The sequence below is a fragment of the Lepisosteus platostomus genome, chromosome 8 (assembly GCF_059453375.1).
Source record: "Lepisosteus platostomus isolate fLepPlt1 chromosome 8, fLepPlt1.hap1, whole genome shotgun sequence".
NCBI lineage: Eukaryota > Metazoa > Chordata > Actinopteri > Semionotiformes > Lepisosteidae > Lepisosteus > Lepisosteus platostomus.
Genome location: NC_142618.1, coordinates 43,048,347 through 43,064,895, shown reverse-complemented (window position 1 = coordinate 43,064,895; position 16,549 = coordinate 43,048,347). Strand labels below are relative to the sequence as shown.

Genomic DNA, 16,549 nt, shown 5'->3' with positions numbered 1-16,549 from the left:
CAAAAGAGAAACAGGAGGAGTAATTACAGCTCATATTGCTGCAGGGTAAAGTATGTTTTGCATGGCTCACTTCAGCCTTTCTGAAAATCCCTTTCTGTGGGATCTCTTTATTTATACAGTATATTCCCCCCTGAGAGTCATGGTCAGCAACATGAAGGGAACTCATGTGCTCTGTTAGAAGCTCCAGTGCAGTTAGGCCTGCAAATTCTATAAGCTACTGAGCTGCACAGTAGAATGGTGATGGCTCAGTGTTTCTATGGACTTTGCTTCAAATTTACCATCAAATGTGTGTCTTATACTGTACGTCTTTCATTAAATTACTGCAATGATTTTGTTAATTCTTGATCTTTATTGTCTTAAGGTAATCACCTTGAGTTGATTACTTTACATCAAAAAGCTGAAGATGAAGAACTCACTGGCCTTTTGATCCTTTGTTTGAATGTTATAACAGATTGTTTTGGATGTCTCAACTTTATTCTTTCTGGACATTAGTTACAAATATGTCCCTATATAGCTTGTTTAATGTGAACAAATTTGCAAATAGTTTGGGGACAGGTTTAGAGGATGAATTTATTTTTAGAATTTTAAAGAGAACAATACTGATCCAGATTCACAGAAAGGTTCTGAGGAACACAGACAGGTTTATATTAACCTTTGCACCAGTCTTGCATTTGGACAGCAGCTAGAACTTTCCAATGCTGCCTTTTGCAGGCAAAAACCACATGAAAAGTTCAGAAAAACAAAACACATGGGGAGATATTAATTTATTAGTCTGCCAACTACTGTATGATGCTGTTAGGTAAAGTATAACCCTGTCTGCATACTACCTGTCTCATTGAAATCATGTACTGTATGAATCTGGGGACACTACTCTCAGGATGTGAGCCTTTCTCTCTGCCTGTTCATATTTAGACTTCAGTGCTCTCCCAATGTAGTACCTTGGTGCTCCTTGGATGGTGAAGGCTTTGTCTGCGTGCTGTTCTCCCAACTTGGTCATCACTTCGTAAAGCTTATGGCACAGCTATAGAAAAGAAAAAGAAAGTAATTAAAAAATGAAAAATAGGTCATTAACATGTGCAGAACATGGACAAATGAGTATCTATAGAGTCAAAGTTTGTAATGTTGTAAATGTCAGAACATAAGAAAGGTGGGTAGCTGTGTCAGCATGCGTAGGCTGCAAAGGAACAAGTAATAGGTTTATTCCATGCTGAAAAAAAGAAGAAAGAAAACAAAACGTTCCGGCCGTGGAGCCTTCTTCAGGTGTGAGGTTGTTCAGGTGTCACCTGAAGAAGGCTCCATGGCCGAAACGTTGTGTTTTTTTTCTTCTTTTTTTCAGGATGGAATAAACCTATTACTTGTTCCTCTAGAACATAAGAAAGTCTAGAATGAGAAAAGGCCTCTCACAACACCTACAGTATGCTTCTGCTTCCAAGTTCTCTTTTTTCAGCCTGGCTAACTGCTGTTCCAATTGGGTAAAGAAAAGATTAAAGAAAATACTGAGGAAAAGACAATGAATTAACTTTGTATTTAAGTAAAGTAACAATTTTTCAAATTCAATTCCTTCTTGATTCTTTATTAAAACTGAGAGGAAGTTTAGTGCTCAGTATTAAATGCAGCACAATGTATAAAAGTCTTACAGAAATGAATCAGTTACTGAGACATACAGTACTAGCTTTGGCATGTTAGGATCAAGTGCCGAAATTTTGTTTTAATTTCTAAATGTACAGTACAATTTTATAACTAGGATTTAAGAACAAAATACCAAAATCTTTGAAAATGGATTAGATTAAAGGTCATTGCAGACATTAAAAACATCGACCCTTCAAAATGTGCCTCTGGTGTTCCTACTACCTACTGTACACATACTACAGTACTTGTTAGAGAAACTATTTTCCAAACATTTTATGATAATATTTTAAAGATGTGCTCTGCAGTCTAAATTACATGTGCATGCATCATCTGCACTGAAACACGCAACAGTGTTAAGTGTTTCTGAGTCATGTCATTTTTAATGAAAATCACAATTTTCAGAAATCCTGTATGCAATTACCCAGTTTAGAGAAAGCATCCCGCTGCTCACTCACTCTATGTGCTGAAGACATTAATTTTCTTTTTGATAAACTCACTGGGCCTGTTTTAGATGGTAACTCACATGGTATCCACTCCAACTACATTGGTAACTGAAAGCTGTCAAAATGCAGTATGAGATTAGTTTGACAGGGATTTTGTCCCAACTTTGTTTGTTACAACTTTTCTAAACTGACAAACATAACGTCTCTTTTTCTTTACAATAAACATTACATACAGTAGTGGATCAGATTTTTGTGGCGGAAAGGAGCTTTTACAGTTCTGTACTGTGGCTGATACTCCATTAAGATAATGAATACTACTTCTGATATAACATTGCTTCTCATAAGAACTACTGTATATGGATGAATACATATTTCCGCTGAGAACACTGATAGATTGTCATTGCTATGGCAACTTATCCTAGCATCACATCTGCTTCGTAAGTCTATTTATTAAGGGGGTTCTTTTGCTATGAGAGGCTTGCAGTTGTCCCAATATCACAAGCACCTATAAAAACCAACTGAAAAAAAACACTTCAACCTTTTGTGCTTGAACATACCAATCGAATACCTTTTCATATAAGGTTTGCTTTGTCATCTTATACTACAGTACATTATATACGAGAATTTATACTGAAAGCTCTACAGCTTTTCAGATATTGGTAAATCCTGATAATGCGCACACACCCATAAATTCCACAATCTGTGAATTCATTAGTTTGGTCAAATTCTAATTATGCCAAGATTTAGAAGACTTTAAAGGCATATTGTACTTAATATTAACTCTCCTGAGGAAAAGGCCATAAAGTTAGACCTGCCAAACCCCTTCTCACTTGCAGGGAATGTAACAGGAAGGCTGTTGTATAGCAGACATGTTTTTATACATAAAAAGTGCAAGATTACAATTTGACCTCCTCCTGAACTTCTGTTTAACAATTCCATTTCAGTAGTTCACTTAAATTCTTATTATAACAAGACAAGATTAACATAAAGTTGTTGTGTAGTTAGTATTTGAGTGTTTCACATTAACTCATCTGGCTGATGTTTACCACATGCAGACATGTGGTACAATGTAAAAGATGAAGACAGATTCTATGAGCGAACCCCCAAAGGAAGAAGAAATATCAGCTAAAGTGATGGCCCTGAGGAGAAACATGTGTCCTGTGCGCTTGAGAGGCCACAGGTGGAAGCTTGAAGGGTTATGTCGAGGGCAGACACCACACTAGTTGGACGCCAGTATAAGGTGCATAAGATTGTTGAGACCCTTAGGCTTTATTGCCAGGGCCATGATTGGCGAAGGCAATGGGGGTATCAATGATTGAGAATGAGGATCCAGTACAAAGTACAAAATGACCTGCAACTCACAACTGGCAACCCACTGAAGTTCAGCAGGTGTGAGCCTGGTCAGTACCTGGATGGGAGACCTGAGAAAAACTAAGGTTGCTACTGGAAGAGGTGTTAGTGGGGTCAGCAGGGGACGCTCACCCTGCGGTCTAAAATATGTGGGTTCTAATGCCCCAGTATAGTGACGGGGACACTATACTGTAAAAAGATGCCATCCTTCGGATGAGATGGAAAACTGAGGTCTTAACTCTCTGTGCTCATTAAAAATCCCAGAGTGTTTCTCAGAAACAGTAGGGGTATAACCCCAACGTCCTGGCTAAATTTCCCATTGGCCCTTACCAATCATAGCCTCCTTATAATCTTCATCTATGAATTGGCTTTATTACTCTGCTCTCCTATCCACTGATAGCTGATGTGTGGTGAGTGTACTGGTGCACTATGGCTGCTGTCGCATCATCCAGGTGGATGCTGCACATTGGTGGTCGTGGAAGGGAGTCCCTATTACCTGTAAAGTGCTTTGAGTGGAGTGTCCAGAAAAGCACTATATATGTGTAAGCAATTATTAATTATAATCATATATTATATACATGAAGTGGTTATTAGTAACTTGGGGGGTGGGCTCTTATGGAGACTGTATAAAATAGGACTGTGGAAGGAGTAGAGGAGTAAGTGGACTTAGAAAAAAGACTGAAGAGCTTCTTGTTCAAGAAGAGGTGGGACAGCAACTCCAGTCATGTCATGGAAGTGGAAAACACTGATGAGGAGGTGAGGAGACGATGAGGCACAGGATGAACAAAGGTAAGGTTACAATTGCAAGAGGTCAAGACACAAAGTGCTAGGGAAGACGCTTGTAAAGTTTAATAGCAGAAAAATATTTCTACCTAAGGGTGCAGAAGACATAAAAATTTGACCTCTTCTCTCAAACTATATTAATTATACATCCCCATATCAACATAAAAATGACAGGACACCCAAGAAGCTCTTAGAATTAAAAAAAAAGATCAATCAGTATCTATTCAATTGTTTGAAAATTCCTGAACAGACTGTGACAATATTTATGAACTTATGTTATTTTTCAGCAAAAAATTCCAAAAGAAATTGAGATTTTGGATGGAATATAATGAAAGCTTACACAAGAGTGAGTAGTCTATTGCTGTCTAATTAAGCTATGCAGGGCTTTCTTGGTAACAGTCGGTATGTAGTTCTGGGGTTAAATATTTCTTCAGCACTTACTACAGAAATGCCAAATGGCAGTCTCTTCTACATTTTCCAAAGGTCTGATATTCAGAAACAGTATGACAGCTGGCAAATTAATTTCATATTTACAAATTTATCAATGTGTTAAACACAAAGGGATTGGCAGAAATATGAACCTCAGAATTTGGAAATCTACAGAAAAAAAACTATTTGCTTTAGTGATTAAACCACTGTGTTAGCTCATCAAATGAGAAAGAAACATACCAGTCCCCATTCCTTCCAATTTATCTACATGTATACTGATCTGAGTTAATGTTTGGCCATTAAAAAATACACAACAACTGCAAATAACTACACAAAACCTTTTATCTTAATAATGATGTTAAAAATGCTTCACAATAACATTCTAGTTAAACCAAAACACATTCAAGTAGTCAACGGGGATGGACTACTGCAGTCATTTCTGTGTGAGTAAGGCTCTAAAGTTCGACTACAGAAACACTTCAAAGGGTAAGGCAAGAGAGGAAACAATTAGCTCTAATTACTGTAATATTCAAATCTAGATTAAAACAAAATAAAACTTATAAATATAGAAAGCTCATAAATCATATAGAAAGCCCTGCCACAATGAAAAATGAATGGAGAATATACAGTACAGTACAGTATCTTGCAAACATATTCAGACCCTTTAAACATTATCAAATGTTGCTGGGTTACAAATGATACCATTTTTATTTCAATCTGTATTTTTATTGAAAACTAACATGCTCAAACAGAACATTTTTAAAGACAAAATTAGTTATTTGTCAGCAGATACAGTATCTTAAAGAAAGTCAAAAACTGAAATAAATTTCCCTAACAAGGAATAAATTGTCTGTTTGTTGGCCTCTGCCTGTGTACCATTGAAGTGACTGTCACATTTACTGAATGAAAACCCCAGTCTGTTGAGGGATCATTGATCAGGCAGTGAATCTGAAGGAAAGGCATGAAAATGAAGACTAAAGAGCATTCTCAGAAAGTCAGAGATAAAGTGGTTAAAAAGGAAAAAGGTCCAAAACATATCAGAGTGGTTGTGAGTGGAGTAAAGTGTCTGCATCAGTAAACTACAGTATATCAAGTTTACTGCATAACACTAGCCTGTATGGGAAGGAAGTTGTTACTCAGAAAATACCATCTCAAAGCCTGTCTGCCAGACAGCACGATCAATAATCCAGCTAAGATTTGGGAAAAGGTTTTGTGGTAGATGAGACCAAGATAGAGCTTTTTGTCCACAATTCAAAGCAATATGTGTAGCACAAACCTACCCCTGCCCATGCCCCAAGAAACAATGTCCCTACTGTGAAGTATGGTGTAGGCAGCATCATGTTGTGGGGATGCTTCAGCGACTGGGAATCTTGTTTGGATTGAAGGTAAAATGGATAGAGCAAAGTACAGGGAAATTGTTGAACTCTGCTAAAACGCTGATGTTTTGGAGAATATTCACCTTTCAGCAGGACAATGATCCCAAGCGCAGAGCCAAAGCAACACTGGAATGGCTCAAGAATAAAAAGGTGAATGTCCTTGAGTGGCCCAGTCACACTCCTGACCTCAAACCCATCAGGAATCAGTGGCACAATTTGAAAGTTGGGATCCACAAGCGCTGTCCAAGGAACTTGAATGAGCTGGAGCAAATCTACCAAGAGGAATGGGCAAACATCACTCCTAACCAGTGTGCAAAGCTGGTAGACACATACTGTACCCCAAAGACTGAAATCTGTTATTACAGCAAAAGGTGGCTCTACTAAATATTAATATGTTTTCTGAATACTTAAGCAAGCAGCATATTTCAGTTTTAGACTTTCTTTAAGCTATTTGCTGGCAACTGATTTTGTCTTTAAAAATGTTCTGTTCTTTGGCAATTGGCAATAAAAATACTGACTGGAAATAGATGTCAAATAGATGAAGTATCATTTGTAATCCAGCAGTATTGGATTTTTTTGTAAAGGGTCTGATTACTGTTTGAAAGCACTGTACCAGAGACAGAGATATGGCAACTCTCTATATTGTTCTATTTGTCCACCAGAGTGTAGTTCAGGTGCAAGAAGGATGAAGACTACATTTTTCTAATAGGACATTAAAAATAATATGAATCTGAATCTATATTTGATAAACCAAAGAAGAAAGAGCAGTGTTACCACCAAGTACAGAACTGTAGCTTGTTATTATCAGATCTCAGATGTTAATGTCACGATTGTAGTCCCTCCCCCTTAAGGCTGCTCCGGCTCTTTCACTTCTGACTTGCTTTTGTGTACCTGCCCCTTTTTCCAGCCTCCTGTCCAACCCACCTTAAAAGCCAGATGCTCACTCTGTTCTGAGCTCTGAATTGGTTCCTGTACCAGGTGAGTCCGGGACCTGTAGCGCCTGGTCCCATTCCCCCCTTTTCCCCCCCGACCCTCCACTGGATCCTGTCCTGGTTTTAAATCTCGTCTGTCCTCGTCTCGGATGGACCGCCTGGCTCTGGACATTTGCCTCGTCTTGGACTTCCCTTTGGACTCCCTATTGGACTGGTTGCCTTGGATTCACCCCCCAGAACACCTGTGTACCATGGACATGCCCCCTGTTTTCATTCCTGACTCCTACATGCTTTTTTCCCAGTGTTTTCCTCACTCTTCCCCAGATTGTGTTGTCTGCATAGAGTCCTGAAAGAACGCTTTCGTTACAGTTAAGCAAAGCCGGGCCTGGTCAGCACCATAGACCTACAAGTAAAACCAGATTGCTGTAGCCTGATGTTGGTACAAGAGTAGGCAACACTCTTCTGAACCCAAGTTTTCAAAATACCACTACAGTATCCTGTAGGGGGTGCTTTATTTGAATGAAATGTTAAACCATGGTCCTAGTGTAATCATTAAAGTTGCCATGGGTCTTTTTTAAAGAGCAGGGGTGTTAGTCACAGGGTCATAGTTAAATTCTGCTCTGGGTTTGTAAGTTTGGTTCCTACAGAACCTCCTTTTATTGAATTGGTAAAGCAATTTTTTACCTCTCCGCCTTAAGGAATGTGTTATTATATTGAAGAGAAAAGGGGACAATGAAAAACAAATGTGCTATAAATGACATCTTGCCAAGGTGTGGCACGTCTTCAAAGTCAATCTTAATTAAGCAATGCATTGACAGACTAATGGATAGACAGACCACATGTCACAATTGTCATCCCTCCTCTAGAGGGCGCTCCAACCCTTTTGTGTTTTAGTTACTTTATCACGTACACCTGTCCCGGGATTCGCTGTATTATTTAAACCCGGTGCTCCGGAAGCTCAGGGCTCTGCTCTGGAAGACGGATGCCTGGAGGCCCGCTTAGCATTAAAATCGCCATACTGTACATCCGCGGCTTGAGGGCTTAGGCTTCTGATCGGCGTCCTGACCCAGCTGAGTCCAGGGCCCGGAGCGCCTGGCCTCGTCATTCTGTTTTTAACCCCCTGTTCCAGATCCCGTTCCCGATTTTAACCTTGTCTCGTCTTGGATGGATCACCCGGTTTTGGATTTTGGACTGCGCCCAGATTTACCCCGTGGACAGTTTTGGACTTGTTTGCCTGCGCTCCCCACTTGCACCTGATAACTGTCGGCATTGCCCCCTTTTCACTATCCGTTCTATTCCTCATCGTCTTTTCCCTGTAGACCTTCTCCAGTCACTTCCGGATTATACTGTCTGCATAAGGTCCTTAATATGCGCTACACGGGAGTCAGGACCGGCTCCCGTTACAACACATCCCATTCCACAACCTCCATGGCGCAAGGTCTCATGCTCCTTGGCCTTTTTTTTCTCCACTGGGGAAATGTGAATTCATTGGCATAATGCTATTCTGGTTTCCAAGGAGATCTAATTTGTGCTTTTCCACTGCAGAGAAGTGGGAAGCTGACTGGTGAATTTCAAGATTTCAGAGCTTCAAGATGCAGAACTGCCAAATGTCAGACATGCACTAGAGGCCATTTTGATGAGCGTATCCAATGATTTTTCTTAATCTAGTATCACCAGTTATCTTTTTTTTTTATTTACCCACCCAATTTGGAATGGCCAGTTGTGTATTTTACATGATTTGGCTCATGGTTATCAACCGTACAACCCCACATGGGGGAGAAAGAAGAAGGCAGATTCCTTCATTCCACCCACCATCAAGCCACTCGTCTTTTAACATGTTTCAGGCAATACAGCCCCATACCAGAGGTTCAGTGCCAGATGCAAGAGAGACGTATCCCTCAGCATCACGTGCCTGCAAGTGCCCAGGGACCTGAAAATGTTGTTGTGGCCCTGGGAGTCGAGATAGCCCTAGGAACTTATCCCAGCCTCCACATACTGTAAGAGTTCTCAGCTGGGTATTGACATGACCCAGTTCAAACCCATAATGCCTGGATAATAGAGCTCAATCTACACCTGACCAGGAACCTTTACTTGCTGAGCCATACAGGAGCCTCTGCTACTTTTCATGATGATGAAATTTAATCAGCATTTGTTATTGCACTTCTTTATAATTTTTCAAGAGATGTAAATCTATTAATTATGGGCCTACAATCTATTTACGACCTGCTTCTTACAAGCTTACCTACAGTATATGTAATCCACCAACCAGCTCACACAGTGACATCTATTTTTTTACACGTATTTCTGTGATACACTCCTACACTGAATACTCTAAAAGCATTGAGTTCTTTGTGATAACCATGCTACTCTACTGTTCCCTTTCCTACAGGCACTGTTCCATATTCATCATAAGTGAAAGATCTGAAAGCTATACTGGGTAGTTTCAGTGTATTGTAAGTGCGAGTAGGAGGCTTTAACACATTCTAAAAAAAAAAACATGTTTTATTCTAGAGTAGAGAAACATCCCAGCAGCATCTGTGTGTTCATTTGCTGTGAAATACTGCTGACTGGAGGGATGTGAAAAAAACACATTTTGCTGATGCCCCCCGAAATGTGTCACAGCACTTCTCAGAGTGAGGCAGCTTACATACTGTATACGAAAAATCTCAGACCCTTCCAAGCACACATTCCTGCTGAGTTTTCAGCAGTTAAGCACTAACAAAAGAGAAGGCAAATGTGTGGCATGGTCACTCTTTTAAGCAAAATACTGAGGGGGCTTTTCAACAGGCAAATGAATTTGCATTTTAAGGCTAAACTTATTCTTACTTTGGTCATTAAAATTTTAAAAACAGTCTTATAGACTAAGATATTCAAAGAACACTCCTAAAGTGGGCTTGCAAGACTTGCAATTAGCAGAAATTATCAAATCCACAAACAGGGCAATATTAATCATAGTCACTTACAAACCCAGAAGGTTTTTCCTTCACAAATGAAAAATCTGAGGGTTGATATACAGTATCTAGCCCAAATGACGGTTTATCTTGTCTCCAGATACATTTTATGTTGATCACTATGTATCACATAACGATTATCCATTATTTATAGAAATAGATGAGAACATAAACATCAGAAGGGTGAGAAAAAAGAAGCAACTATTTTGCTCACCTTGACTTTTTTTGTATCTTATCGAACCTAAATATGTCCCTCTTAGGACCTCATTTAATTACTGAGTTTGTGGTCCATTGGATAACTCCACTGACATTTTTCAGAATTTGCTGTTTGAGTAAACTTTTCTTATAATGTCAAGACAAATAAGATTGGTTCCTTTAACCTCTTTGTACATAAAATCTGTTTTTTGAGACCGGATCTGGTCTACCTTCTTTGTACTGGCTTTAGAGAAACAACATCCTTATTTTAACATGATGACCAGAATGATTAAATTAAATACTTCTTAAAGGCAAACCTGAGTACTATTCTGGTGTCAATGCTTTTAACTACAATATTATAGAGGAGGAGATTCACACATTTTGTGTTAACATTCTAGTACTCAATATACCAGATCCTGTATTTACAGAGCATCAGACAACATTTAGACTAATGCAGCCAACAAAAAAAAGATCTGAAGAAACAAACTTAAGAACTTTGGGGGATCTTGAGTTAGAAACAGACTCCGCACAGTTTTTTGGGATATAGTGTGACTATTTGTTGTTTTTTTTAGATGCTTAGGTTTGTTAATGTGTTCATGTGAAAGAGCGTTATATGTTGTTTTTGTATAAAATAAAAGAAAGGGAAAAAGAGAAATGTTTCATTCAAAGCAGATGCTCTGCACAATTTTCTGTTCAAGGCCAAACATCCAAACATCAAGATGCCTACTCTCATAATACACAAATAATGTCTTTTCTAATCCAGGTAAAACTACAGTATATGACTGAAACAGTGAAAAACTACAATAGAAAACCAAGGAATGAACCTAAATAACCATTGAAATTTGCTATCAATTAAAGCAGTTATTAAGTCTTTACTCACCACTGCGATTTCCCTGTGGAACTTTGACTCCAGGTTTGTAACATTTTTGAAAGTGTTCACATAGAAACCAACTCGACTGAAGAGAAGAGAAAAAAAAAAAAATTCAGAACAGTTTAGTCTCAACAGTGTCTCCAGTAAAATGCAAGTGCTCTTTTATAGTCTTAAAGTGGTGTTACCTTTTGTTTTTAGATTATGTCTGCATTACTTAGCTTGATATCAGTTCCTAAACACATTCATGGGCACAGATTATTGAAAGAATGCTATTATTCCTATGAATAGTAATAAGGATTTCGATACATCACTTGTGAGAAGACACAACGGAAAGGTTTACATGATTACTGTACATCTGCTTTCTTCCAATTTGTTACACAGCATGTTAAGAAAATCTGATATACTTTTATGTAAAGATGCTTAAAATATATGTAACTGCACTATAACTATGAACCATGTTCACCAAGAGATATTACACAAAAAAGTGCTTGAAGCAGTGTGTGAGCGAAAGTGTGCAACAATGGTTATGTAATTATGCTTTAAGCCTTAAAATACACAGTTTCTCCTTATTTGTTTACAGACTTCTTTACTGTGGTTGACAAAAACAGCTTCACTGGAACATTATTTCTTCCAATCTTTCTTCTTTTGCAAGCTGTTTGTACTGGATATACTATTTTTCACAATGTGTTTGGACTCGAGCCCTCAGCGACAAACTGAACAAAACATCAAATGGTCCCTGTTTGCAACCACCAGATTGTGTTTTCTTCAGACTACACCCACGTTAGAAACATTTTGATTCAAAAGATTCAAAAGTGTCTTAAAGTAAATGCGTCTTAAAGGTATTCATAATTCAAAATGTGTTAAACTCAATAGTCTATTAATGATCGTTGATACAAGTACCTTTAAATAATAACTTCATATAGAGTTTTTGTTCAAGAAAAATATTCCAAAAATGCTATTTTTAATGTAACATTAAATGTTTTGTAACAGACAGGAAGTAGCAAAACAGAGCATGTGATGCAATGAAGAACAGTTTGAATACACTTATGGCACAAGATACACATTTTAATAAATTATAAATCAATAAAGACTAATACACATTAACAAAAACTATCTGAGATGGTTATATGGTACGTGTTATGAGTCAGTCATCGCAGCAGGACTCAAGGCTGTTCATGGAACCACATATATCCCACTGTCAGATTTACTATTTTGTAAAATCGGCAAAACCTTTTTAACAATAAAAAATGTTTTTGGCACTGACCATAGCTCTTTATTTCCTAGATCGAACAGCAGAATGTCTCTCGGCTGCTGCCATGGCAATTAAAAAAAAATGCTCTTATTCAAGCTGTTACAGCTTGTGCTATTATTACGTATAAATACGAGGTCACAGCAAGTTTCCTAAAACTACTTGCCATGATCATATCCCTTTTTTCCTGGAAGTTTTTATCAAGCAAAGAGCCATACACAAGTCTATTTTGTTGCTTATAATAAATACCAAAGACAAATCACTACTCGAAAGGTGCGCATTCTATTGTCATATTCATGACAAAGGTCAAATTAACTACTATGACGAACATGCATGCATGGTGCTGTATTACTGATCAGTGATATAATAATGGAGATGGCTATCACAGTAAAAAGCCACTGCACTATTCCTTGTATAATTCAGTGAGAAGCTGAAAATGGAGTAGTCTAGGCATTTCATTTTGATTAATTAATAAATGATTTCAGGCGTAAGAGAGAGGTCCTGTTTAAGGATACTGGGAGTCATTTTTAGATTCCCAATGCTTTAAATAATACAATAAATTTGGTTAGCAAACATTGGGTCCGGTACATTAAGTTGTACTATTGTGTCAACAGTCCGGAATTCGTGCTATCCTCCTACACCTCTGCAGTTGGGCCTACAAAGTACTGCCCTTGCTTCATGAGCATGTCAGACTCTGGAGCTGCAACTGTGCAATGTCCGTCACTGTCACACAGATTCATACCTGTCCCAGAGAGATGGCAGCTCCTCTTGTAAATCATTGTTAAACTCTTCAAATACCTTCTGTGCCTTGTTGAACTCTTCTTCTGCCTGAAATGACAGAGTGGCTGAATTTAAAAGGCAAAAACCTCTGCCATGAAAAGAGAAAGGCAGCGTCAGAAGGACAGTGAAATTTGAGAGGTGCATTCCTATTTGCAAACACTGAATTTTCCCCGCATTTGAAGGAGAATGCTAGTATTTCAAGATACCATCTGTTGTCTTTTTGTCCTTTGGTAAAAAAGACTTACCTTTGTGATTTTACCTTCATCTCTGCGTTTGGAATTCTGCATGGTCTCTAAGTGATGCCTGGCGCTGTCATAATCAATTAATTTCCGGCTCCTCTTTGCAATACGTGTCTATTGAGAAAAAAAGGTGCACCCAATATTAGCAAACTGGCTCCTATATGCGGCACAGAGACAGCTTTTCCTGAGTGTAGTTTCCATAGCAATGGAGTCTCAGGAAAAAAAGTAACTCAAGTACAACTAATGGGCATGTAGTACTAAGTGACACACTCAGGTTTAGAATACAATTATTTACCATGTGCTGTGTCAACAACAGACAATGGTCAACAAGGGAATATTGCAGAGGGCCAATACACTTGCCAGAATGTCCGTAATTAAATCTAGTCTCCATTTTATGAGAGCACAGCTGTCTTCCAGACAGTCTCTCTAAGAAATGACACAGAAATACAAAAACAAATACAGTACCTTGACTATTCTGGTCTCTGCTAAATGTCTGAAATTAAACCAAACCACTGAAAATTGCTGTACTTTTATATCTGGGAACTGTCCAAGGTAGGTGTCCAGGGTGATAAGTGCTCCATCCACCAGTCTTTGATGGAAATCTTCCCAGAGGGCATCACAGTTCTGCAAAACAAAAAAAATTACAAACTACTCTCAAGAAAACAGTAATCAAATAAGGGCTATGATTCGTGGCCATGTTGTTTTTTTACAATGGATGTTCAGCCACAAAAGAAAATACAGAAGACACAATAATATTTTAAGATACAAAGGGTTTCTTTTTAAAGAGTTCTAAGTGTGGAAGGTTGATACAAACCTGAACAAAATGTTCATGCAAGTTTGAGGTTTGTGTATATTTATGGGGAGTGGTGCAAGTGATCTACAAGTAACTGTGAAAGCACTTTGTCTGACTCAAAACTGTATTTTTTAAAAAATATTAATTTCTCAAGCAACACTAAATTTCAAATTTAGTTTTCAGTGCTGTCAGGAAGTAGAAAATTACTGAGAATGACTAGTTCTGAAACATTTTGAAGTCTTCGGTAGACATGTACTGGATGACAGTTTTGTTAACAACTACTGTATAAGATGTATATTTGGACTGTCAGGCAGTCCATGTATTGGCAGAACAATTATGACAGAAGATTCAGGATCAAGATGTGAACAAAGGCCACCCTTTGCTTGAGAAGCAAGACAGTGAGACTCAAAATACCACAAGCATGCATTTTCTTCAAAAGGAGCTTTTTTTGAAAATTGGGGACAATTCTACAAGTATGTTAACAGTCAGGGGTCCCCTTTCCAAAGAGAGCATGAGCACAATGCACTCTGTAGCGTCTGAATGGAAAAAGATGGCTAGTAAGGCACTGGATACTAACACAATCAGGTTGCACTATGCTACAAGCATACACAATACAGAAAACACAAAGACTGGTCCACTTATTTCCCCATCTTAATGCAAGATTTCAAATTAAGATTTCACATAATCCAGGATGCTAGAAAACTGGCAACCTAGAGATCCATTTATCACTGAAGTGAAACAGAAGGACATTGTAAATGCTTATATTTTTTTGAAAATTCAGACATTTTCTGAATCAGCTCATTTTTTGAAAGTATACTTACTTTCAGTTTTTAGACTTGCTTCATAACTCTATTAAATCTTTTTTGGACTCATTCCACAGAGTGAATCACATTCTGTCCTGGCAAATCTATGGACTTTGGTTTAAGTGAGAATAAGGATACGGTAAGTAATAGCTACCAAGCAGTGGAACTAGTGGACCACAATTTCGCAACATAATAAGGAAAACGTACATAGAAAGATTTTTTATATTATTCTTAGCAGGAACAAGACAATAACAGCAATGTCATTGTCAGACTCCACAATGCCAAAAATATTTTGAATGGTTTATATGTTTTTAATTCACTTTTATTTTTCCTTTCAATACGGCATGTGCCATTTTGAAAAATTGCATTTTTGTCATTAACGACCAAATACAACTGTAAAACTACTTATGAAACATGACTAATCATGCAATGTGTGAAAACACATCCTTCAGCTCTACACTGATAAGGGTCAACTCATATTTCTTCAGTGAAGCGCAACCGAAACAGCACAGCGATACTCAAGTGTCCATTGAGCCTTTTGTTTCAAGTCATGCTCATTGCTAGGCCATACTTGTAGTCTGTTTGTAAACTAAAGTTAGATACATCTTGATGTTGATATTTTAACGACGTAGGGGACAAGTGAATTTTTGTAACGAGCATTGCCGGAGACGATGTAGCGGTGTCCCCCATAAAGACAATGCAGTACTTTTGACAAGACAGTCAGGCACCCAACAGGGGAGCTGAGCAGCGCCATTTTGTCGACAGACAAGGGGAAGTGAGTCAAACTGCTTGTGAACTTGATGTATTGCTGTTATTTGTTATAAATATTTTAATTTATTTTTTATTAATTTTTTATTATTTTTTTCATTTTGAATGTTCAATTTTTCTGTTTGGCTGTGCCATTCGACGTGACTGTTATTGCCACTCAGCTGCCTGTAAAATGGGAATGCTGGGTGCACTGTGCTTTAAATAAGAGCCTAAAGTCCATTCTATCAGTCTGTTTTATTGCTAGGGCCTTGCCAATCACTTGCAAGTCATACATTATTATCAGTGACAAAGATGCTCAAATGGACAACACTTGTTCACAATACAGTATATTACTGTGATTGCAAACTACCAGTCTGCAAGGCAAATAAAACGGATCTATCATTGAGCTCTGAGACAGAATTCTACGGGCTAAATGCAGATATACTGACAAAGAATGTATTATAGCTAGCACTATACAGCAATAGACAATTTAAGTGTTTCACTAGTCTCTTGACAATAAAGATAATAACTGTGTTTTATTGATGCATTCTTCTGAAAACAAAGGCCCATTTTAGACTCCACAGAGAAAAATAACCTCCCTAGACTAACTTCATTCTGCAATCCACAGGGGACAGATTTCAATTCCAATAAGAAAATGTTACTTCTCCGTCACAAATAGTTTATTGTACAGTATGTCCTCACAGTAACAGCACATTCTGTATGCACTTCAGTCTATTAACCTGCCCTTAATAAAAGGGATATATACCAGGATTTCATGTACAGATCAATTGCCTGAAACTACTGTACAGTATATACTGTATGTTTAAATATATCTACATTCAAAAACAACTAGACACAGTGAAAACAAGAAAATACAGTGTAAACATTTTTGTCAACTCAGCTCCTGAAATATCTCTTATGCCACTTTGACAATGCTGCATTACACTACATATTCACAAAACAAAAACTTATTAAAATG

At 37.9% G+C, this 16,549-nt stretch overlaps 1 protein-coding gene across 15 annotated transcripts in view; it reads right to left on the bottom strand.

Annotated features, from left to right (window-relative positions):
* The window catches only part of amph (amphiphysin), a 116,432-nt gene that overhangs the window by 41,970 nt on the left and 57,913 nt on the right, over window positions 1–16,549 (bottom strand). For all 15 annotated transcript variants that reach the window (XM_088643527.1, XM_088643528.1, XM_088643532.1 and 12 more), the window contains exons 5-9: window positions 13,756–13,851; window positions 13,234–13,341; window positions 12,951–13,036; window positions 10,969–11,044; window positions 939–1,021 (exon numbers count right to left, since the gene is read on the bottom strand). In XM_088643527.1, the coding sequence (XP_088499653.1) occupies window positions 939–1,021; window positions 10,969–11,044; window positions 12,951–13,036; window positions 13,234–13,341; window positions 13,756–13,851 (449 nt within the window). The remainder of the gene's footprint in view (window positions 1–938; window positions 1,022–10,968; window positions 11,045–12,950; window positions 13,037–13,233; window positions 13,342–13,755; window positions 13,852–16,549) is intronic.